General features: G+C 34.3%; 3 protein-coding genes across 4 annotated transcripts; 1 reads left to right on the top strand and 2 right to left on the bottom strand.

Annotated features, from left to right (window-relative positions):
- The first annotated feature begins 1,345 nt into the window (after positions 1-1,345).
- Positions 1,346-6,940, top strand: LOC108206235 (probable protein S-acyltransferase 17). Its single transcript, XM_017376468.2, has 10 exons — positions 1,346-1,618; positions 1,762-1,855; positions 2,086-2,180; positions 2,271-2,438; positions 2,526-2,598; positions 2,751-2,803; positions 3,246-3,337; positions 3,641-3,693; positions 5,026-5,151; positions 6,513-6,940. Exons 1-10 carry the CDS (start codon positions 1,470-1,472, stop codon positions 6,783-6,785), a joined length of 1,176 nt encoding a protein of 391 aa, XP_017231957.1. The 5' UTR covers positions 1,346-1,469; the 3' UTR covers positions 6,786-6,940.
- A 325-nt stretch (positions 6,941-7,265) lies between these two features.
- Positions 7,266-15,252, bottom strand: LOC108198733 (coiled-coil domain-containing protein SCD2). Its single transcript, XM_017366515.2, has 16 exons — positions 14,885-15,252; positions 13,714-14,363; positions 13,396-13,474; positions 13,281-13,322; positions 13,000-13,062; positions 12,608-12,657; positions 12,507-12,534; positions 12,063-12,143; positions 11,861-11,971; positions 11,672-11,732; positions 10,490-10,827; positions 9,572-9,641; positions 8,924-8,965; positions 8,087-8,127; positions 7,638-7,767; positions 7,266-7,550 (listed from the first exon to the last, which is right to left on the bottom strand). Exons 1-16 carry the CDS (start codon positions 15,140-15,142, stop codon positions 7,432-7,434), a joined length of 2,163 nt encoding a protein of 720 aa, XP_017222004.1. The 5' UTR covers positions 15,143-15,252; the 3' UTR covers positions 7,266-7,431.
- A 757-nt stretch (positions 15,253-16,009) lies between these two features.
- LOC108204511 (DEAD-box ATP-dependent RNA helicase 21) lies at positions 16,010-20,867 on the bottom strand. 2 transcript variants are annotated; one of them, XM_017373994.2, is made up of 2 exons: positions 18,611-20,867; positions 16,010-16,285 (listed from the first exon to the last, which is right to left on the bottom strand). In XM_017373994.2, the coding sequence occupies exon 1, from the start codon at positions 20,763-20,765 to the stop codon at positions 18,690-18,692; it is 2,076 nt and encodes a 691-aa protein (XP_017229483.1). In that variant the 5' UTR covers positions 20,766-20,867; the 3' UTR covers positions 16,010-16,285; positions 18,611-18,689. The 2 variants fall into 2 exon arrangements, with proteins under 2 accessions (XP_017229483.1, XP_017229482.1); XM_017373993.2 differs by having other exon boundaries at positions 18,633-20,867.
- Between the last annotated feature and the right edge of the window lie 4,620 nt (positions 20,868-25,487).

Raw genomic sequence — 25,487 nt, 5'->3', positions numbered from 1 at the left:
GGAAAGGCTGATGAGATATAAATTATAAATGAAGTTCGGGTTCGAGTCCTAAAATGATCTAAACGGGATTGGTCTATAATGATAGACAGATAAAAAGATTTTTTCAAGATTCTAATACTTGATATTTTGAAAACGAGCAGTTTGAGCTTAAAAATTCACTAATTGGATAAGTAAACAGTTAGTTTCATTATTGAATTGGATTCAGTTGGAGGTTCTCATTTCTTGTTTAATTTGAATAAACCAATTAACTTGCCATCGAACGTTTTTTTTTTGAGTTTGATCATTTCACAAAAAAACTCGACCTGTTTTATTTTGTTCATTATTTTGTTATGAAAATAAATCTTACTAATTCTAGTTCGTGACTTGGATCAAATCGAGCAGGTATTATAACTTGAATATGATTGAAAAATAAAATAAATTATCATCAAATATCTTCCTAAACAAATATGAAGATAAAAATTTAATCATAACAAACTGTGTTGACTTGATTTTTGTATAAATAGAATAAATATCCATCTGGTAAAAAATCCGACACATCTTACAAGTCGAGAGAATTGAAACAATTTTGTTAATGATAACCATTTTGAAAATGAGTATTGCAGTATGCCCAATAAAAAAATGAACCCCTTTAAAATAGGAAATAGACAAATTATACGTGATCCTCATCTCGTTTGAAGAATGGAGTGGCCATGCCATGCCCACTTTCATAATACATTAGAATGATATTTTTAATTAATTTTTTATTATAATATTATTATGAGAAATATGATAAAAAGAGATAATTTTATCTTCACCGGAAGGAGATTAATATTCTTGAGCATAGAAATTACTCCCTCCGTCCCTTTTTAGTTGTCACATTTCTATTTTTGTTGGTCAAATTGACTAACTTTTAACCATAGATTATAAGTCACGTTTTCATTATTTTAATTACATCTTAAAGTAGATTAAAAATTATTTCTGCTGATATATTTTTCTATTTTTATAATTAATAAAATATTAATAAATTTCAGTCAAACTAAAACCAAAGGTCACAGTTAAAAAGGCAGACGGAGTATCCGTCCCTCCCATTTCTTTACCTTCTCCTTTTTGGGTGCATTTCAAAACTTACCAAAAATAGTTAATGGATCCCACCACTTCTCCACTTTTTTCCACTGCTTTATACATATTTCTTAACTACGGTCTTTTTATACATTAAAAATCAATGGATCCCAGCACTTCACCCACTTTTCTTCCTTTTTTCCAATGCTTTATACATATTTCTTAACTACGGTGTCCAACATAAGAAATGAGAGGGACGGAGTACAATTTTAGGTATAATATCAATTCTTCTGAAAGTTTTAATTTTGTTTAGTGTGTGTGAGTTTGAATTTTCAACGAAGAAACTAGCTGGTCAACCCTCTCCTCATTGAAAAGAAGAAGAGGTTAGACTTGCAAATCTTCAAGAGCTTCTTCATTTTGTTGGAGTTGAAATGGGCGTGCAGTGGCTTCTCGTCTGCCATGGATTAGTCACTCTTTTGGTGGTTGTCTCTTTTCTCTGCGGCCGCTGGCCTATTTTCGATGGCACTTTCATTCAACGCATCCACATCTTCCTCACTTTCGGCGCTTACGACTATTTCCAGTACATCTCTCTCTCCCTCTCCCTCTCTCTCTCTCCCTCTCCCGCTCTCTCTTCCTCCCTCCCCCCCCCCCTCTCTCTCTCTCCCCCTCCCTCTCTCTTTCTCTTCCCCCTCTAAATTGAATACTACTGTGTTTTTGTTGCAGGAGATTTGTTAATTATATATTCGGTACAAAAGGCACCAATGCCATCCTTTCTATCGAGTACTATTGCTGTGATCGACCTAATCCTATCTTACAGGTTTCTCTCTCTTGATTTTTGATTTTATTATATTATATCTTGCTCATTGTTAATCCTATCCTATCTTCTGTTTGTATGCCCAACTGATTATGCACTTGCAACGCGTAATGCTGTAACTACGATCGAGCTTAGCAATTTAAGTCTCCTAAATTTCATGTATTGGTACATGTATCTATTAGATATAGTCAGCAAATGGAACTAAGATTTCTCCCCTCCAATTTGTGATGCAGGCCATATATTTGGCAATTATCGGAGCTACTTATTACTTTATTGTGACATCATCCTTTAACTATATTCCCGGCCATTACATAGGTGGAATCCACAGGTACCAAATCATTTAATTAGCTTCTTTTAATGTGTTATTTTCCGATATATGTACATTACAGGTACTCTCGGCCGTTAATTATGGTTGCAGGTACCTAAGTGTGGTTGCGGTTGGTGTGGGTGTTCTACTCTTTCTGTTAACTAGTTTCTCTGATCCTGGAATTGTAAATAATGAGAATTTTTCTCGTTATGTGTCTGTGTATCCATATGACAACGCCATTTATATAGAGAAAGAATGCTCAACTTGCAAGTTTACGAAGTGAGTATCATTAATTTGGTGTGGTGTTCGCTAAAGAATATATTCTTTTTACCAAATGCTGATAGGTTTATATACTTGCTTATGTAGACCTGCTAGGTCCAAGCACTGCAGTATATGTGATCGTTGTGTTGCTCGATTTGATCATCATTGTGGATGGATGGTTGGCTCTTTATCTTTTAGTTAATTTTAATTTGGCAACTGATGGCCTTGTTATATCTCTTTATTTTGTTTCTCTGAATATTTCTACTTAGCATCGCCCAATTTTTTGCTAGTTTCTTTAATTTTTATGTGTCATGTCTCTTATTTTTGCAGAACAATTGCATTGGAGAGAGGAACACTCGATATTTTGTGGCTTTTCTTATCTGGTTAGTTATTTGACAAACAGTTGTCAGCTCATAACCCAAAATTTATGTATGATTGTTAAGCTTTGTGTTCAGCATATTTTTGCCCTATATGCACAGCATAATTTTAGTGAGAGCATATTGACCTCATATCGGAAAACACCTAATTTCCTATTGTTCTTATGGATAGGAATCAAGGCTGTCATGTCTGAAAATTCCCTTATCCTGTTTTGTAGTTCAATTATGAACGAATATATGTGACCATTGTGTAATTGCCTAAATTATATACGTATATTTGTGGCAAACTTAATGTTTCGTCCTATACATTAAAATGGCATCTTCACACGATTACTTGATTCAGCAGTTTCATTTTCTACTAAGAGCTAAAATGCTTTAAGTATGTGTAGAAGTACCTAGGCCACATCCTTTTTACTTTATAGATAATGTTTCGTTCAGTATACTGTAGGCACTTCATTCTATGCGTTTATGGAGCAGTAGCCATTGCGTTGATTCTTGCCGGGCAACTGAAGGAATCACAAGTCATATATATTCTTACTGGTAAAGTCATGTATTTTCTTACTGAGTAAGATGTGCTTCTCTTGTTCACATAAATTTCTAAAATCTTGTTTTAACTCGCACATATTTTTGAGGTTCGAGTGACTAAGTTTGTTTAGACACCCATCTACAGATATAACATTCAAAGGAAAACTAAAACAATAGCTCAGCAATTTTCCCAATTTTATCCATGTGTTTTATAACCTTAGTCGTTTCAATGGTAAAAAACACTGAGAGTGTAGTTTTCATTTTCCCCTCGTTTGATATGATTCTTAACTAGGTTTTTTTCTCCATATCATGGTACAGAATTTTATGGAATTGATAATTCATTTGGCAGTTTGGCTCCACATGTTGTTCAAGTAAGTACTTTCCCTTAACCTTCTTACAATTTGATTTTTCCATTTTCTCTCTTAACTTCTATATTTGATTGGTCTCTTTTCATTCTATTATTTGTATCAAACTTTAGTTGTATAAGAATTTGCTACGTAAATACTTTATAGTATAACTTTAGAAAAGAACAGTTGATAGTTGTGTTGTGTTTCCGATTATTGAGCAAAGAGCATGCAATGAGACTAGAAGCTGTACAATGGAAAAAAAAATAAAAAATTGGTGTGGTCCTTAATGATTGAATCATAAAAATGTATTTACGTAATGTTGCATAGTGTCCTGATTACGACAATATTCAAGGAGAGATTTATTTGCTTCAAAGTAGTTATTCAAAGTCACTGTATTACATAGAGGTTCAATCAAGGATCTATCAGAATGACAACCTGAGAACTTTTAATCTGTGCTGATTGATGTTTAGAATATTATCATGTCCACATTGGTTTTGATGGACAAGAACTGATTTTCAGTTTTCAGGAGTAAATAACTAAATATCTTGTTCTCCGGATAAGCTGGTTCTCATGTAAACCAAAGCTGTGTTATATGAAATATAAATGAAAACTAATTTTCCTTTATATTTCACCCTGGTCAATATTAAAAAAATAGAATATGTATCTATAGAACCAAAATGTAGGAAAAGTTCTCATTCTAATAGTGATCTTATCCGAGCACGTGCTTATATATTATGAAAGTAATATAATATAATATTATATATGGTGTATATTCATATATAATGTATTAAAACAGTAAACAATGCATGTTATAACTCTGTCGCATCTAAATTATAATAAAAAAATTCTCTGTGTGTGCTTGCCTATATAAAATACTTGAAAATCAAAACAAATTAGTTTCAAAAACAAGATAAGGGTATTTTAGTAAATAAATAAAGGTGCGCAAGTGCAACTACCAATTTAGATGTGCATATGTTGCCACCCTTCTACATTTTATTAATAGAAGCACCAAAAGATTTTTTAACAAAAACAACAGAAAAGAGCTCTCAATACCCACTTGACATGCATATTCGTAATTTATCCACATTCGATGTCTCCTCACTTTTTCTAGCCGCTTAACAAGGCCACCATTATGTTGATGTCCTGGATAGTAATTAGCTGTGTTAATTAACTTCTTTTTTCTTTTTCTTTTATTTCTAACTCTGGTTTTACTATAGTAAGAATTCCGACTATAAGCTTTATTTGTTTTCATTGTAGTTGCTTATGTATTTCTTATTCTCTTGTAATACCCAATAAACTATATTGATGTTTTTGTGCTAATCATGATTTGTATTCTAATAGTTTATTTTGTAACAGTGGTTCTTGGGATCATATAATACTCAGATACTGATTATGGTCTTTTTGGCCATAGTGTCTCTTCTACTTGCCGGTTTCTTTGGATATCATGCAAATCTCTGTCTTACGAACACCACAACAAATGAGGTTTGTTCATCTTGCTTACAAATTTGTTTAGCTCTGGACTCTGTGCACTCTTTATCTTCCCTCGAAATACTACGACAGAAGAAAATAATCTTAAGTAATTAAGTAACTAAGAACAAAGAATTACGTTGGTGTTGAGATCGTAACAAATATAAAGCTTCTTATGAATCAAACAAATAAATAAAATATGAATCGGCTCATTGACCTTTCTTGACCAACTCACCTTTAAAGATTCATTGCTTTATATAGCATTAAAACCATCTATTTTCATTGTCTAAACTATTCAGGAAATAACAGGTATGAACTACGAACATTGTTTTTTTGATATTTAAGAACTTATCTAGTGGGTGTTTTTAAGTCAAAGGAGGGAGAGATGATGTACCAGATATATGAGTAACAATTATAGCTAATAGCTCTGGTGATTCAGTTATCCAATTTTAAAGAAACATCATTGATCACCCTGAAAACATGAAGATGATTACACTGATACAGACATACAGTACACTAGTGGTACCTATTAATTATAACAGTGTTCTTAAGTATTATGGTTAGGATATGATATCAATTTACAATAAGTTTTTGGTTTAACGTTATTGTAAATCACGTTTTCTATAGACAAGAATTTTGTTTCCTACTCCTTGCAGAGCACAGGATGCTTCATAAGTATATGAGGTATATCCCTGCTCTTACTACACCAAAGGAACCTACCCTCAACAATGACATGTGTCTTCCTATACTCTAGAATATTCTTCTATAAAATGTGGCACCATACTGAAATATAAAAAGTCCTTGTTTTTATTGAGCCCTTATAAGATTTTTATTACATGTGATATGGTTCTATTATATGTTGCTACAACTAATTTCTGTTTGTCTCGGATGAGGTAGAGGAAAACGTTCGGAATTTTGGATAGTTACTGGAGTACCTTAAATTTTCAGTGCCATGATTTGACGTCCATGTCATGCATACAATCAGTCTCTTAGGCAAGAAAATCATCCTACTATCCCAGGCATATTGGTTATATAGGACCTTTTAAAGAGTCAGTATTAAAAGTTGATTATTGCTATGTTTAGTGGGCTACCAACTAAACTAACTAGTGGTTGAAATTCTGTTGTTAGCAAGTTGTATTTGGCACATATGACAGTTTATTCTTTTCCAACATGTATCGTATTTTGTTAGTTTAAGTGCCTAAATTTAGGGGTTGCGGAGATGGTTAAGGAATTTGTAATTTGTTTACAAGATTCTTTGAACATGCTAGTGCAGCTCCAACTTCTATAGAAGTAACGAATCAGTTGTATGACATTATATGCAATTTAACTGAAATTCACGGTTTTTTTTTAAAAAAAATTCTCACTTGGATTCACAGACTTTTAAGTGGCACGAGTATTTGAGCTGGAAGAGGAAGGTCAACGAGGCAAGAGCAAGTGCAGAAGCACTTAAATCAAGTTTAGCTGAGCTGAGCCAAGAGAAGCCTCCTCAGAGCAAGTGGAAGACTTTCTTTCAAAGATCTCCACTGAAGGATACAGAACCTGTTAAGAATAATATCTATGACAGAGGTTATATCCGCAATGTAAGTGAGATCATATTTCCTTTGTCATCAAGACAGTTATTCAAACAATATAAATCAAAATCAGGCTAGGTGTAGGTTGTCAATCACTCTTTTCTCTGCATCCACTAGACAGGACAATGCTACAATGAATTAACAATTTTGGGCTTAGCTGTAACATAGTCCAACATTAAAATTATACCCTTTTTTGCTGTATTATGATATATACGTATATTAGTTCTGGTTTATATATATATATGTATATTAGTTCTGGTTTAGATTGTTGTAAAGTAAACTTATATCTAAACGAAAGAAACATGGTTGTCCACGGATGTGTGATTGTAACATAATTTCCCTTGCATATGTGGTATCATATATTTATACACCACAACGGCATCCAGTTCATGAGAGGGGATGCTGTGGATTTTCTCCCTTTCAGTACAAACACTTCTTTGTTGTGGGAACTGACAAGGAGAGTTTCGATAAATAGGGTGTTTGATATACCAGATAGCCATGATTTGCAAACTAATCGAACCCGGAAAAATGATCACAGGCAACCATGAAAAGATACCCTCATGCAAATATGTACTTTTTGTATGTAACTTTTATAAGAAAATAAATGAAAGGCAGTAGATGGCTGGTTGTTTCGGAGTATTTCTTCATTTAGGCACTCTACAGACTCTACACAGGAAGAATGCATTGCAGTTGTGGAAATATAGAAGAAAACATCTATTGATTCTCAGAAACTCGAGTCCATCTGCAGTTTCACTTTAGGATCGTGGTCGATGATTTTCCGAGACTCTTCCCATAGTTGAGTTTCAATCCCCAGCTTCCATAGCTCCATAAGACCGCGTTCAGCTGACATGGAACAAATACATTAGCAGAATCAATCGCGACACCCTTGGCAAAAATATTTTCAGGAGGAATTGCCACTAAAATTAGTACCATCGACTGCATCTTGGGAGGTTGCAGGTACTTCTGTGTCTTGGTTGATCCAATATATCAGGCGCTCATCTGCAATGTCCGGTTCTAACCCATGATTTTTCGCTCTTCTCCAGAAATAAGCAAGCCAAGCCTGCAAAATCCGGTAATCAGCCACTTCATCTTTTTACAGATGCTAGATTTTGAGTTGAAATATCGCACAGGGAACCGTATTCTGAGCTTCACAAACTAGTTAAGCTTGAGAACACTCTGTAGCTTCTCATGTATATACATATATAAGAACCCCGACATTTAACTGATGACTCTTAAATCTTCCAGCATCGAAGAAAACCCGTGAGAAGCATTATCTAAAATTTAATATATTACCTATATATAGAATTAAAAAGTAAATTTCAAACTGGATTCTGTTGTAGCTAGAGATATTGAGACGTCAAAATTACCATTAGAATTACCTGCTTAAAAAGCACATCATCCAGCTCTTCCTCGCCCAGGTCTGACAGAGAGAAGAACGTCAATTTGTTTCAGAAATTATCGCTTATATATAACACGGATGGTCATTTTTTAAAATTCAGATACTCATACACCTATGCCTCCACGAGACTCGAACCTTGAGAATGCTATTACCAAGAGGGGTGGAGTATCCAATAGTCATAAAGTCGAGAGATTATATCTATCCGTAAAGAACATATGCAACACTACAATATGTTGTAATCTACTGTGAAACTAGTAGCTTCTTTTAAATACTTTTGCTATTCTTAGCACATTCTGTCTGAGAAACTACAAGAAAGTACTCTTCTCATTATATTAAGGTCTCTGATTTTGAGCGTTTGCTAATATGGCTTGCATATTTAACCTAGAAAGGGAATTCTAATCTCAGACTACAAGGTTAAATAGGATGGAAGGGATCTCAAAGTATGAAGTGAAAGCTTCTCATATCTGACATTTTATTGAGAAAAGTAGACCATCCCGGTCAAGACTGGCATTCTTCAGCTTCGAAAAATTTTGATGTCCCAGGCATGCATTGCTTATGTGGTTCCAAAGCAGAGTAGACACTCAGGTCGAAATTCCCTCAAGATTTCAAGTGATGCTTCTTAGATATCGTTGATTCATAATCCTCAATATTCGTAGATTGTTTTATTGCTAGTATGTTCTTATCTAGGCCTTTACTTAGATTAACCCATTTCTTTTGCTGAATTACTTTTCTTTCTAAAAAAGATTAACCCATTTAGTTCCACGTTTAGCACATCAAACAGGAATTGAAATATCAAGTACAAATAATATAAGCTTACCTATTGTTTCCTTCTTGCCTTCTTCCGGTAGCTCAACTTCATCTAAAGCAAAAGAAACTAAAAGTTTTAGAGCATAAACAAGAACCAGTATAACTATCTTGCATTTTTAGTTGCATTACTATTTACTACTATATGTTAAAAGGTCAAAATTACTTGTAGTTGTGAGAGAGATATGAAGTAGCACAATTTAGATGATATAAAAGGATCAGTACTTGATGCTTGTAGGAAGTTTTTACTGAAAATTTAGGAGTAGAAGACTTCTGGAAAATTAATAATTGAATCTTGCAGAAAGGGAAACGGGCATGATTTTTTTTGTACCAAAATTACTTCAAAAAGCTGAAGTAGTGAAATGGTTTATGCACTATTTCAGACTTCTAATTGAACTTTAGTCCCCACATTTCAAAGGTACTGAATTTACATCATATCCATAGCTTTCAATTGGTCCCAGATGCATATAAGTTGGATCAAAAACTTTCATTAGTATTAATTAGAAGACATGATGTAGGAAATAATAGCATAAAATGAAGTTGCAGATGTAAAAATGCAAAGAAAAAGAGACTAAAAAATTTAGCAAAAAAAAAAAGAAAGAAGAGAGACTAAAAAGTGACCGAAGGCATACTCTGCGAATAAGCAGAATTTATTGCTCACCTGTTAAACATGATTTTAGTGAATCTCGAGGTCTTTGATGAGCCATTGCAAGTGCTAGAGAATTCTCTATCTATTGTATTTCGGAGAGGGGGTGGGGAAGAAGGTTAGTATCTAATTTGGACAGATGGATAAAATGAGTAGATTCAGGAAGTTAGTAGCTCACAACAAGAAGAACATAATTTCTGTTAAAAAATGTTAATACAGCAATATCTGCCTACTCAACCAAATCTAATTATGCTTTAATACTGAATTACCTTTCTTCAAATTTAACAGAGGAATGCAGAAACGAACAAGAGATTTCTGTGAGTTGTTAATGCCAAAGACTTCCTTTGAATCTATAATACTCCCTTCCAACTAATCCTAATTTTTTATTTACCTCTTGGGGTGTTCCAATAACTTGTCCTATTTGTTTATAATTGAAATAACTTATTCACTAAAATTTCAATAAAATCCTCAAATTAATCAAATAACTCAGCAAGTAACATACTAGTCAATCAACATGAAAGAGCTCCTGAACAAGTAACTAATTACCTATATGTCACGGATCTTATGCTTTAAGGCTTTAAGCATCTCAATAGAAGGCACGGATAGAACAAGTATGTTCCTATCATAATATAGCATTTTAAGGACTAAATATTCTGCATTATTATTTTCCTAGGGTTTTCGTATAAATGATAGGTTAAAATTTAGATGGCCAAAAGAGCCCTGGAGGATTATGGTAGTTGTTTAACTTAGCATACTTCTGATAGAGCACCAAAAAAAAGGGAAAACTATGACGTCAAACAATTGAGACCAGCTTTACCAACCATTCTGTCCTTACGAAACTCATTTCGCTCACATTCAGCTCATCGCAGTATATACTCGTACAAATTGATAAGCACTCGTATAGATGTTAAAAACAGAAAAGATGACAAAAACCTGAAGGGAAGTCAGTTCCCGAAGACCTTTCTCCACTAACAGCATGTTCTCGATATTTGCATCGCCCAAAAATTCATTCACGTCTTGTGAAATTTCTGACCTTTCCTTTAAATCATTGTTCTCTGCAGAGTGTTTATATAACAAGTGAGATGAAGACAAATGAGCACCTGCTTTTGCTAACAAAAGAGTGCAGATTGATTTAGATGATTGCCACTGCAATAAACCTAGTGAATCTTCATCTTTTGCCATCTGTCCAGCAGCTAATACAACTTCATCCGGAAGAGGGGCAAGTGATGACCAGTATTCATGTCTCGCTGCAGCTATCTCTGAACGAACACCTGTAAGACATTTTAATTTAAATTAGTATTAAAATTCCGTGTGCAGAAATCTTAAGCCCATATTACTGAATGTCAATTTACTACACTTCGATGGTAACTGATTTCACTTTGTAAAAGGTTTCCTTTACAGGATTGCACCTAATATCTACCAAAACCTGAATAAATTTCTCCAAAACATGCATTTTTCAAGGAAGGGATCCCCCAAAATATTACTAGTTCGATATCCTTTTTCTTGTTTTGTTTACTGGCTAACTATTTCAGTATAAATTCTATGCATATGCAAAAAATGTAGTCACACTCATAATCTGCAGTATTTTGACTTAATCAGAAGTGTGATGGTACTTTCGTTAAACAAGAAACAGAGTGATGTTATAGTGAGTTGGTAACTAAACCTAAAATTAAGCTGCTGTTGCTGCTTGTAACTTTGTGCGGACATTCTGTTTTAACAGACATGCATCTCGTTTGAGTATACAATTATATACTTCTATTAATTTTTGTTTCTGAATTACCATAAGATATTTAAAATTGAAAGGCTGTGTAATATCTGTCATGCATCGAAGAGTTAAAGTATGGCATCATTTCTGTTACAGGTTTATCTAATATTAAGGTTAGTAAGAGATCATTATCCGTGAAGCACATACTTCTTTAGTTTTTAGGTGAATGAGTTCTACCTATAGCATAGAAGAATATATTTGTGTTTATACATAAAAAAAATAAGGAATACTTATTTATCTCTGTCACCACTAGAAATCTTCGGATAAACCTGTTTTGCATGTATATAGAACACAGTTCGCGTACAAAGGCACATAAAATACAAACAGGATTGTATAGAGCAGACGTTTACCAAGTTTAATGCATAAACCCCAATAGTGAGCTAGCCAGCACCTCTTCAGAACAACCTCTTCCTAAGATTATGCAATATATTTCCAGAAGAATTTAAGTAGAACATATCCAAGTAACCATTACCACAATATATTAGCATAGGTATAGAGAACGTTATATATGCCTCAATCATATTGACTCATACACATACCATCTCTTCTTGAGTTAGCATACTTCTTTGTGTCATTGTTTTAAGTGAACTAAGTTCAGAGGCAACATCTTTCAGTTGTTGAAATGCCGATGTTGCTGCCTCCCTAGCACTCTTTTCAGCACACAGAACATTGAATTAAACTAGACTAGTAGCTGAAACATAATCAAAAGATAGGACATGAATGTTGGGAATGTTGGCATACCTCAGCTTCCATTCGAAGCAATTCAACTTCATTACCATTACCTTCTGGACCAAAAGTTTGTTGTACAGCTTTAAGAGCTTCCTGGATTATTAATATTTTTCTAATAAATTTATAAACTATTATAATCATACACCTAATAGGCTAAGATAAAGATAAAAGATACAGTGATCTATTGTCTAAGATCAAGCAATAGATAAAAATCATCAATGACATTACAGAAAAGATTAGAATTTGCAGATTCCAAAGCATACCGGAGGTGGAATGCCTCAATGCCGAAAATTATGTCCCCAGACATCCAATATTAAAAGAGTGGGTCAACCCAAGTCCCACATTGAGGAGACAAGAGACAATTCTTCTTTATCTTCTCGATTTGGGACTTGGGTTGAACACCCCTCTATGTACACATGCACGGAATATCAATATAATGACGAACTTAATACTGACCTCCCTTTGTTGCAGAGCTGCTTCTTTCCTGTAAGCAAAATTATTCTTAAAAAACAATTCTGAAGTACAACATCATAACATATACAAAAGATAGCTCTTGCCTGCTCAAAAGGCGTGCTTCCATAGATACACCATCTCCTAGACCCGCAACCTATGAAATTCAGTGTTAAATTCTATAATAATATTTGACAGAACCTAAATTAGGACAGCTGATAACTGGAATACTGATGAAGCATAGAAAATGATATTTTTACAGTAAGTTTGTGCTGTTACACTCCACTATACAAAGGACAGCACCAGAATCCCTTACGTAAATTGAGAAATTAAAATCACAATAATTATTCTTCTGTAACTATTAAGTTCTTGCCAGGCGGCCAAATTGTTAGCTTAATCCTCAAACATAGAATTATACAACTAACACTTTATACTAGGTAATATTGACGCTTCAGAGAAATCCTTAACGGAAAAATCACCACCAGAAAGACAAACTTGCCTGTTTCTCAAGTTGTCTGGCCCTTTTTTCCGATTCATCAATTTTCTCTTCTGCAGAACGAAGCTGAAAAGCAGAATTGACAAGAGGAAAAAATAAATATTGAAAACATCATACTTGACTACTTGCTTATATCAGGAACTTACCAACCACTTAAAATGTAATCCAGAACCACCACACAGACTAATTTAAATGCTGAAGATTGGAACTTAAAACGTGACAGTTCAACTAAGAATACACCTTACATATATATTCAGAACTAAAAAAAAATTCTTTGGCATCACCTTTTGAAGTAAACTTTCATTTTCTTCTTGTAGGTTGTCTAGCTGCAACAGATTCACATCTCATTAATGGTAAGTTCTTCGAAGAAGAATGTTGTGATCTAGAAACTTTCGTTACCTCTTGTTGTAGATCAGAAGCTGCGCGTTGGTCGTTACCAGGTTCTTTAAAGTTCATGCTACCCATATCGATAGAAAATCTGCTTATGATTCATAAAATATTATGGCATTAATATTATACCAAACTAGCAAGGATACATATGACAAACTGGAGGGAAACACTCAATTCACTTTATAAGTTACTTGAATCTTCACTAAAGCATGTGTAAAATCTAGTAAAAGTATTTTAAAAGGTAAAAATTACAATTAAGTTTTATTTCAGTGTGAAAGAGTGCTACTCATTAATAGTAATATGCGCATCTTCTCTTTATAGGAGTACCTATTAGCTTTTCTTGATATAGACCGGTGTTCACCGGTTATCCCAGAATGGGTTGGCCCTAGTGATACCGATACACTTGAAGGTATAATATGAGCATTCTTAACTCCTGAACTGGGACGGGTAGATAGGGCAGAATGATCAGATGAGAGTTGCTCCAAAGACGCTGAAAAAGGAAATGCGCGACCACCTGATCCAGAACGAGCAGAGAGTGGATGATTTTGTTCCCCAGTAGTAGGTGCTTGACTTGTCCGAGAAGAGATTGAAGAACGAGTTGATTGAGGTTGATCTATGGAATGAGCGCGAGATGATCTTGAAGGTGAATGTAAACGAGCAGATGAATTTTGTTTCTTAAAATCCTGAGGCACTTGGCTGCTTCCCAGGGGAGAAGCTTCTTCTTCACTGTAGTCAACAGACTCTGTTTCCATGTTGCCTGCTGAATTTTGTTGTTCGACCAAGTTAGCCGATTGAGGTAAATGCCCCCTTAATGAACGAGCAGATGCAGGCCGTTGATCAACTTTAGTACTGACAGGTTTAGATGCTCGACTGCTTTCTGAGGATGAAGATTGTTGTTCTTCAAAATTGACAGGTTTAGATATCCGGTGAGCCAATGATCGCAGAGGAGCATGTTCTGTTGAGGATGCACGAACTGACTAATAGAAACAACATTTCATTTTCAATTGTTACCACAATGTTTAACTTTGAAACAAAAAATTGTGCAGAAACAAAAAAATAATTTCAGGGAGCAATATTGCAGCCATAACCACGCACAACTTAACTTCGCTACAAAAGGTTATGCGGAAAATTAAATTTTCATTGAACATTGTGACCGATTCTCCCAAAATCTTAAGGTGCTAGAATGAGGGCTTACCAGAATCATATATAATTCTACCAAATATTCCTTATCTATGTATGTGTATTGTAAAGTATAGTGAACTTATATATAAGGATTTAGCATCGCGGATACCACTGTTGAGCCCTTTTCTTAATGCCTCAACGTTTTAGACGAACTGGTTACTCCACTATCAGAGCTTGGTTTCGGGAGAACTGATAACTTAACATTTGGGTTATGTCACTAAACGTGAAAATCAGGACTTATAAAACATCATCCACTAAATTATGAACAATGTCAAACATAACAACGAATATGAATGGAGAAAAGGTGATGACATACGAGAGGTGAGCTAGGGCGAACGGCCATAGGCGAGCTAGGGCGAGCTGCCCTGCCTCCGGCACCAAGGCGGAAGCTAGAAGCATTGGATGGGTCATAATCCAAGAGATCAAGATCATCGTCTTCGCTGCTTTCATCACCACTCCCACCACCACCAGACTTATTAGACATGAACATAGCCAGGCGCTGCGCCGCTTCCTTCGTGTTGGGCTTCCTGACCAGGGAGCTGGAACGTGCATGGCGATGCATTGGGGACGCCATTTTGGGATGAAATTATGGGGATCTCACGTCAATTGTTTGCATGCGATTGCGATACCTCGTTCTGTGTTTATTGGACTTGAGTGTAATGCCTGAGTTTCCAAAACAAGACAAGGAAAGCCAGAGGAAGTAAAGTGGGTATAATTTGGGATTCTCAGTGTTTTTGATAAACAGGAAAGTAAAGAAATGTAAATTTAACGTACTTTTATTTTAAAATTTTATTTTGAAATTGTGATTTTTTTCTTTCCAAATTTTAGAAAAATATGTAAATCTAAAAAAGAACTGTATTAGCATTTAATATACAGAGTGAAATATATTTTTCTTTAACTATCGAGTATAAAATATGACCGGAAATCACTAGAAATAGATAAGTTGATTGGGGTAATATATTTTTCTTCAAACTTGAAGACAAAATGGATGGAGTTATTTCCTGTTATTAATTTTTAGTAGTTTGAATACATATTGGATCATCATTTAGCAGGACTTTCATTATTAATCCTGAAACCATAAAGTTATTGAATTTTAGAAGTCTGAATATAGTGGATCATTCAGCAGAAAGGAGATGCATCAATTTTATAAAGTTTTTCCTTGTGTGTGTCCAAGGACAAATTTGATTGAATTTGGTGGATTCTGATCGGTGGTGGATTCTAATCGGTGGATTTAGCACAAATGTTTATTGTGTGCCCACGAGTACACCAATCTTTTTCTTCTTATACTACTATAATTCTAATTATTCTAAATTTAGGTAATGATTTTATTAAACGATAATTTCGAAAAATATTCTACATGTTTGAAAGTTTTCAATAAATGTATTAAATTTGATCGGGACAGAGAGTTTCTGAGATTATGCATTTGGATAAATAAAATTAATTGCGGTAATTAACTTTTTCCATTTCCAACATTGGGTTTTCAATACTTTTCTCTAATAAAAATCAGGGTTCAAAAATTGTTTGGGATAAAAATGTTAAACATACTCTACTTCAAACCCAAATCCCTGCCCTCAGGTACTCAAAATCTAACTCAATCCACCATAATACCTCCGCTGAACTGTTATATGCTGGCCCCTTAGCTTCAAACCCAACTCTGGCAAGTCTCTCGACAGATAACATCTTCTTCGAACATAACTCAGCAGAAATTTGACCACATCTGCCATTTCATACGTAAATGAGAAGCTGATTTCAGTATTATTAACTACAATCCATGTGGTAATAATACAACAGAGGAACAAAATAATATAGTGGTAAGAAAAAAGAATAAGTAGCAGAACAATGTGATCTAGATTCTAGAACCTGTTACACAAAAGAAATACTATATTTTCCCCCCTCATTTTAACATTTACAGTGGTAGCTATGATGCAGACCCCAAAACCAGTTATATTTTATTTTTCGAAGAAACAAATAATGATTGCAAGGCATTTTTAACCAATTCTGGTTACGCTGGGTCTCTAAAACCCCTAGAATCTATCAACTGCATATGTAAAGATAATAAGATATTGATGGCCACCTTACCCCAGAGAAATATAGAATAATACATAATAAGATTTATGTAAAGCATACTCCATTAGCACCTGGTGCAGGTGGACTCCAGTGTGGGTAGAATGTTTTACCCACGTTTGCCACTCTAATTGAGACAAACCAGACAATCCCATATTGTTGCCCAACAAAACTCTAGAGAAACATACTGGACAAAATGATTGAACAGAACATAAGCTTAACACAGAGAGATAAAGATGGGACCATAACTAATAGAGGTGAACCGCAATTATGATCAGCAGTATGTCAAAGGCTTTCAAAGATTATATAATTGTATGCCGAAATTTAGATCACAATGTGAAATAATATATAATTGCTTCCCAAGACCATAGAGTAAGAGTGTTTCCTAATTCCTAAGACCGTAATTACTGATCTCCGCATATTGTATAGGATCTCTCGTTACCTCGTGTTGAACCTATTGAGTCAGAATTAGCAACACTGCTTGTCCCACATCATATCATATTAGTTTCAAAGGCTCCCAATCACATCACAATTTGTTGCTGATTTTCTGTCAGGGATAGTATATCAGTAGTATTATATGTTACACTGTGTAGTAATGTAAACTGTGTATATAGTATTTGAGTACTACCCAGGGCAGTGTGTTTTAATTGTAAGCCTATAAATAGCAACCGATGTGTACATTCCAATTTATGATATGAAAATGGAATCATGTCCACCAAACTCTTCTCTCTCCCTACAACTAAATTCTGTTTTTTCTTCTCTAGGGTTTCTATCTTTCTGATTCTAATCTCTATCTGTATCAATATCTCTCATTTCTATATGATTTCCTTCTAATCTCTCATTCTGTCTCTCTATCTCTGTTCTACTTGTTATCTTTGCTTATATATCTAGGAAAAAACAAAAAGAGCTTCGAAATATACTCAGAAACTCACCAATTTTCTAATCCAAAAAGTAAATACTTAACCTACATAATAATTAACACCCCAAGAAAATCTAAACAGAATTGTACTGCATCAATTTTTTTCAAAGGTAATGCAATAATGTCATAACCAGTGTTATTAAATGCAATATCCGCACAGAAGCGCAAAGGCCCCTGGAGCATAAGCGCATCGCGCAATGCGAGGATTCATCGAAGACAAATATATATACATATATATAAATAAAATATGATGTCGAACATTGCTAATTTATAAATAAATAGACATTTAAAGCAACCAAATTCATCAATCATATAGATCCAGAACAATTTAAAGTCAAAGTAACAAAGAATTGCATTAGTTAGCATATTCTTCTTCTTCGTCGTCATAAATATTCACAAAATCATCATCTACACCAATATGATTACTTCCAAAGGTTCAATCTAAAGACCTGGTAAAGATGAAAGATATTATTTATGCCAATATGTCATTCATGAACCAAATATTGTTTCTCCCCCAGGACCAGAGCATTTGCCTGATGGCTTTAAATAAAATATCTTGCCAGATGACTTTATAATTTATATAAAGAAAACCTCACCCAAACTACAGTTGCTCAGCTTTAGTGACCTTGTAATAAATTTACTTTACTAAACAGGTGATGAAATAAATCTTTTCATCCTACCCATAAAATGACGGTCAAGCATAATAAAATAGTGGTCAAAAACAAGAAAAAGGGCTTGGGTCTTTCTGCTACCTTAACCTAAAATATTTCTCATAACCAAATTATCTGATATAATTAACCTACATAAAATTTACAATTAAAGATATATCTTGATAATAATTAAAAAAAAAACACATACTAATTCATTAATGACTTGTTCCACATTATAAGGAAAAATAAAGACAGTCGCAAGAAATTTATCGAAGTAAGAAAGCAACTAATTCTCACAGTAAATAGTAAAATTCCACTTTTTTTCAGACAAATATTAAATAAGCAAAAACTTCTAAATAAAGGACATTTTCATAGTCAGTTATGATTTTAGTACATCAAAATATTTAACCTTAACTTTGATAGCTACTTGCCTGTTGCCACAGATATTCTTGAGCTTTTGGAATTTCAACACAAAGTACAGCACTGTCTCAATGAGCAAAAACCGTATCATTGCGTCTAGGAGGTCTGTCGGGAACGGAACCAGGCTTGAATTTCGAAGCCTCATGTCTAGACAACTCCGGTGGCACGGGACTGTTACTCTGAATAAGCATCTGCTTGAGGTCATAAAAGACCTCAGTGTCATGCAAAGTCAAGAACGTTGTGGCTATACCCGTCTTCCCTGCACGCCCAGTACGTCCGATACGATGTGTATACATTTCAATATTACCAGGCATATCGTAGTTAATCACGTGTGCCACATCAGGTATATCAATACCTCGTCCTGCTACATCAGTGGCCACTAAAACATTGAATCTCTTGGCCCTAAAACCATCTAAGCTAATTTCTCTCTGGTCTTGGGACTTTCCACCATGTAGAGTCGTTACCCGATATCCGGCCTTATCCAAGCCCTTGGAAAGCGAATCAGCTGACTTCTTAGTGTTTATAAAGACAATAGCAGTCTTGTCACCAAGTTCGTCAAGTAGTTTCTGCAACCTATACATTTTCTCGGATTCCTTAACCATAATAACATGCTGAGTAATAAGGTCAGTTGCCTTTCCTGCAGTACCAATAGTAACAACAACAGGATTCCTCAGGTACTTCCTAGCAAGGCGCTCAACAGCAGGTGGCATGGTAGCACTAAACATGTAAGTTGTGCGGTAAATCTTCTTATCATCAAGCTCCTCATCTTCGTTCTCTGGTTTAAAATTGCTGGAAGGCATTGCATCCAAAACTCCTACAACTTGAGGTTCGAAACCCATATCAATCATCCGATCAGCCTCATCAAGAACAACATAATTGCACTGATTTAAAACAGCATATCGCCTTTCCAAACAATCAATAAGACGCCCAGGAGTAGCAATGACAACCTCACAACCTTGCCTAATCTTAAACCCTTGTTCCTCAATAGACTGACCACCGACAATGGAAACAACTTTAATCCCCAGATAATGAGCAAATTTAACAGTTTCATCCTCAATCTGCTGAGCAAGTTCTCGAGTGGGAGCCATCACAACCGCATATGGACCCTCAGCCTCATTCTCTTCAGTGATTGGAGGCAACCTAGTTATATAAGTAAGCATAGGAAGAACAAAAGCAGCAGTCTTCCCCGAACCAGTCTCAGCAACACCAATAACATCCCGCTGTTGTAAACCAAGAGGAATGGCTGCCATCTGAATAGGCGAGGGCGTCTTATACCCAGCTCTATCCACAGCCTTCAACAACTCCGAACTCAACTTACTTTCCACCCAACTCCTCATAGGCCTGGGAATCCTTGAACCCTTATACGAAATATTAAAATCCTCCCTAAAAATCCTCCAATCCCTCTCGGTCATTTCATCAAGCAACTTATCGGACCAATGCCTATCGACTCTCATATCAAATGTGTCATACAACTCGGCAGCCTGATCCTTTAACCTCCGCGCCTCAATCTCATCCGCATTCTCCTCAACACCTTCCTTCTTCCTAATCTCATCCCTCAACTCCTTCTCATTTTTCGCCGCAAGCTTCTTCTGCTCCCTTCTATCCATCCCAGCCCTAAACCCCCTCCCAAACAAAAGCCTTGCCTCATGCGGATTCTGATACAACGAATTCATATCTCTCGACGTATCCTCCGTATTCTCCCAATCAAACGAAAACCTAAACTTCTCACTCGGCTTAATCACTCTCTTCTTCGGCTTCTTAGACCCCAAATACTGCTCCTTAATCGCCTCCAACTCCTTCTCCTTCTCTCTCTCCGCTAACTTAGCCTCTCTCAATCTCTCCCTCTCCTTATGCTCCCTATCTCTCTCTCTCTCGCGATCTCTATCTCTCTCCCTATCCCTCTCCCTATCTCGATCTCTCTCCCGATCTCTGTCGTAACGGTGATGCCTGGAAGAGGAGTTGTTGCCGCTGTTGTTGTAATCTCGATCAGAGTGTTGTTGCTGAGGTGGAGGAGGCAATTGACGCTTCTGGTCAGCGACTTCGTCTTGGCGGCGTTGAAGAGCCAACTGCTCGCGTTGAGCTTTAGTGAGAAACACGGGCTTCTTCACGTTTTTGAGATCATCATCGCCGTTCAGATTCGCCATTACAAGTGAGATGGATAACACAAAATTTTTGTTTTGTTTTGGGGATAACAGAGCTACCTAGGGTTTGTATTTGTTGCGCACTTTCCTTTATGTACACTCTTTTACAACATGCCTTGATAATGTTATTTATTTTAGAAAAATGTGTCTTTTAAATCTATTTTAATAATTAAATTTGTTTGATTTCACAAAAAAAAATTACATTTGCTAATATGATTCGAGTTTTATGTAGACCACATAATACTCAGAGTATTAGAGACCAACATCACCATCGTCAATACGATTTTCATCCAACGGTCTTTAGTTTCTTGGTAGTTATTAGGCCTGGCAATTTGACACGTAACACGCTAACACGAAACGAAACGACACGAAAAAAATGGATACGGGTTTTGATTTTCGATACACGAAACACGAAAGTACACGAACACGAAATTACACGATAGATTTCGTGTCGGATATGGGTTTTCATTTGGGGTACACGAAATACACGAAAGTACACGAAATATTTGTAGATTATATATATTATATATATGTAATGATATATTAAATATATAATTGAGTATAAAGTATATATTTATATGTATGTGTGGATATATATTGTAGATACATTAACAAATTGATAAAGAATTGTATATAAGTATAATATATATTATTCACATTTAATAAATTTATAAAGGAAAATATATATTAAATCCATTTTTTGATTAAAAAATATATTAATATTTATATATATAATATACACGAAAAGTACACGAAATATACACGAAACGATTCGAAACGGATACGGGTTTCAAATTAGGTACACGAAATTAATAACGGGCGGATACGGGTTTCACCTTCGAGTACACGAAACACGAAAATACACGAAACGAAAGTATACGAAACGAAACGATTGCCACCTCTAGTAGTTATCTTTATGTTTTATACATGTAATATACTAACGTGTATCTACCGGTGATTTTGCTTTATCTCTTTTACATTTTTTTTTTGAAACAATTTTTTTTATGTTTTTAAAAAACTACTTGACAGTTATATTGTCAACAACATTTGAGCACTTGATTTACTTTGTACCCTGTTGTTGATTACGTGTTTTTGGAACTTGCTTGTTCCGTAAGCTGCAATTTCCGTTGTTTATAATTTATTGTCCTTCATTGTTTTTTTTATATCATCATATGCAATTCATATTGGTAACTAAGATATTTTGGACAGATTACAAATGTACAGAACAATCACTTAAATTTTATTTATAAAATATATCATATGCAGAACAAGAAGAGTAGTTATTAAAATATATATATTTGAATTACTGAACTCATGTTAACGGTCCTGCAAAATTAAAATCCTCCACCAAACCATTATTCTTGGAAGTTATAATGTTCAGCATTGGTAGTTTAGAAGAAATGCGGGGTAGCAAAAACAACGTGTTTCTGTATGTATAAGTGTTTCTTGTATGTACAGGATAGTTTTTGAATTGTGTAATACAGTTATATTGGGCCTGTTTGTTTCCGAGGAGCAGCTTCTGCTTCTGGATTCTGCTTCTTTTGACCCGTTTGTGTAAAGAAGTAGAAGCACTTTTAAGAAGCTGAGATTCTTAGCTTCTCTCTCACAGCTTCTGCTTCTTTTCCAAACACTTTATTAACTTATTTACTTCTCACTTCTGCTCCACTTCTCTAGTTTAAGTAAGAAGTCACTTCTTTTAAGCTTGCCCAAACGGACCCATTATCCCTTAATCTTGACCATTAGTTGTTAATTAATTTTAATAGTGGATATTGTGATCTTTAAGGATTTCAAAAAATTGGGGTCTTCATAGAACCAACTCTTGCTAATATAATTACAATCTGAATATTAACCGATCTAAAAATTAAATATTTTGAGTTTGATAAAAAAAAATATTTTGCTTTTACTAATATCTTAATAGATAAATACTAATATTATAACAACTATTAACCTTACATTATACAGAAGTTATACTCCATTTATGATATGCATGTTTTTTTACTTATTAGTCATAGTATTAATTGCATATAAAAAATATATCATTTTAATATGATAAATTTTTCATAAAGTTCAAAAACTAATAGCAAAAACATTTTCTAAATATAGTTTTGGTTGCATGTAAAAAATTAAAAATACATATGCAATGAAAATAGGGAGTAAAACATATTACAGTAAAAACTCTATAAATTAATAATGTCGGGACCGGAGAAATTTATTAATTTAGAGAGTTATTAATTTATCGATAAATTAATAATTATTAATTTAAAGAGTTTTTAACCGATTATACTATACATACCAAACAAAAAGACAAATTAGTCTATGGCTAATTACATTGGAGCGAACCCCGAGTCTCAACGTAATTAGTAATTACCATGTTCATATATATTGGAAATCAATAATGACTTTTGAAGTCCCGTACAGTAAATATAAATAAGAGGAATAAATGTGTTCAATGTACAGTATTCTTAAGCAAGTTTCTATGAATTATTAATTTATGATTTTCTTGGGACCGAAAATTATAAAGGGATCTCCCAAAAAATTATTATCTTATTATTTTATCGAGTTTTTCAAATTTTTACATTGGCCCAAGTCGGGACCGGACAAATTTATTATTTTAGAGAGTTTATTAATTTACCGAATATTAATTTAAAGAGTTTCTACTGTATACAACAAAAAGATTTACACCAATTTTAAGTAATAGTTTATATTTGTTGTGATTAAATATAAATCTTAAAATTTTTAAAATAAATAAGAGATTAATTGTTGTTATACTTCCTAGGGAGTTGAGATACCTTCCAACAATTAATTTATAAATTAGAGACTTTATTAGATTTGATTATATACAAAGACGGTGAATGTGTGTTTATCAAGGATTTTAAATATTTGTTAAATCAGTCGAAAACACAAACATTCAGGATATGATGAGCTTTTAGAAGACAGAAGCAAATATAGTTTACTTTAAATTAATGTATCATTAGTTTCTGAATTGTACTATGATGTAGGTTATTCGTGATGAAGATCCCAATTATTATCTTGAAACTTAGCGAGAATACTATTTAAATTCGGAATACTTTTACATATGCCGAATGAAAATGAGAATTTGACTATATAGACCTAGGCCTGTCAATGGAGCGAAAATCCGACCCGAGGTCATTTTAGCGGATATGGATTCGGTAAAAAAAATCCAATCCGAAATTCGATCCGATTAAAAAAAATCCGATAATAAATGGACCGGATATGGATTTAGTGTGATCCGATCCGGTTAATATATATATATAATATATATAGATATATTATATATTATATATTATATAGAGTATATAGGAAAGTTATTTGGAGTCCCATAATATGTTGGAGTCTTGGAGTCCCAATCCTAACCCTCCATTTGAAGTTGATCTAACGACTGATAGTGTATTAAAAAAATATAATTTATTTAATATTTTATACAAACAGTTGGCCAAGTCTGTGCGTGGTATTTCAATCATGCGGCAGTTACAACCACTTGAGGGTTTTCAGGAATGTAGGAAGTTATTATGTCCTGCAATGAAGCTATTATGTCCTGCAATCTATTCATCACTTTTTATTTTCTTTTCATCTTTTTGTTTTTTTGATCTGGAACAACGATAATATATTCATCCTGAAGCACATTGCTTTTTTCTTCCTAACAAGTGTTTAATGTATAATCAGAATGAAGATTCATATAAGTTCTGCATATTTAATTATTGTTTCAATTACATTTAAAAAAAATCTGAAGATGTTCCTACAGTAAATTAATGTGTGTACTACATGTATGAAAGTGTTTGTATTTTGTTCCATTAGTAAATCAATTGAAGAACAAATCCACCAAATATAATTAGCACATGTAGTCACAAACAGAACTCCAAATACCAAAATTAAAACAAATACGCTTTGCATATAGGAAAAAAAAAAACACTATGAATTTGTTGTTCTACAAATCAAGGGCAGGACACAATCTTCATATAATGCGTCTCTAGTATGATTTTCCACAAGTCCCTGCTTAGCAACCATTGCCTCGATGTTTGCCTGCTTGGAGTTATGAAATGCAAATCTTCGAGTGATGCATGTCTTCTTCGAAGAGTATAATCTAATTGGTGCTAGAACTTGATTAGATGGCCCGAAAACATAGGCTCAAACTTGTTTGCATAATTTTCTTGACGCAACTGCTCAGTATTCTAGTGAAGTGCATAGATCACAACCATTTTCCATTCCGTGCGTGACACTAATAGCCATTGCTATGCCATTAACCAGGTCACGAGGACACAAAAACAACAACAATTTAATGCAACTAGTGTGGTGTACTTTGTCAGTGCCGCTACAAGAACTTCCAACAATTTTTGTAAAACTAATCCTACACAGCTGCACATGAATCATTCAGAATTAAAAGGATAGATTAACCAAACTTAAAATCACAGAAACGTAACTTAAAACATAATATCATACAACATAATATCATACAAGAATGCTTGATTTACAAATCCCATAATAGAGGAGATAACGACCCATCAACTCAAAAACACTTGCAGGACACACATTCAACCAAAACGCCCTATAAACATAATTTCCAATCATCTATCACTTTTAAAACCCTTCACTGCATAACACCCAAATCAAATAGCCTATTACTGAATCTATGTCTTTATAAACAACCCGAAATCAATTGCTGAACAAAACCCCAAATGCAATTAGCACATGTAGTCATAAACATAA

This window comes from Daucus carota, chromosome 1 (assembly GCF_001625215.2).
Source record: "Daucus carota subsp. sativus chromosome 1, DH1 v3.0, whole genome shotgun sequence".
Lineage (NCBI taxonomy): Eukaryota > Viridiplantae > Streptophyta > Magnoliopsida > Apiales > Apiaceae > Daucus > Daucus carota.
This window is presented reverse-complemented; position numbering and strand designations above follow the sequence as displayed.

Excerpts from the sequence above, each read along its gene's own strand:
- LOC108198733 (XM_017366515.2), bottom strand. The coding sequence starts at position 15,142 with ATGGCGTCCCCAATGCATCGCCATGCACGTTCCAGCTCCCTGGTCAGG. Across the intron at positions 13,475-13,713 it reads ATATCAAGAAAAGCTAATAG|ATTTTCTATCGATATGGGTA; the intron begins GTACTCCTATAA and ends AATCATAAGCAG. Across the intron at positions 7,551-7,637 it reads CTCCCAAGATGCAGTCGATG|CTGAACGCGGTCTTATGGAG; the intron begins GTACTAATTTTA and ends GTTCCATGTCAG.
- LOC108204511 (XM_017373994.2), bottom strand. The coding sequence starts at position 20,765 with ATGGCGAATCTGAACGGCGATGATGATCTCAAAAACGTGAAGAAGCCC.
- LOC108206235 (XM_017376468.2), top strand. The coding sequence starts at position 1,470 with ATGGGCGTGCAGTGGCTTCTCGTCTGCCATGGATTAGTCACTCTTTTG. Across the intron at positions 1,856-2,085 it reads GACCTAATCCTATCTTACAG|GCCATATATTTGGCAATTAT; the intron begins GTTTCTCTCTCT and ends TTTGTGATGCAG. Across the intron at positions 5,152-6,512 it reads CGAACACCACAACAAATGAG|ACTTTTAAGTGGCACGAGTA; the intron begins GTTTGTTCATCT and ends TTGGATTCACAG.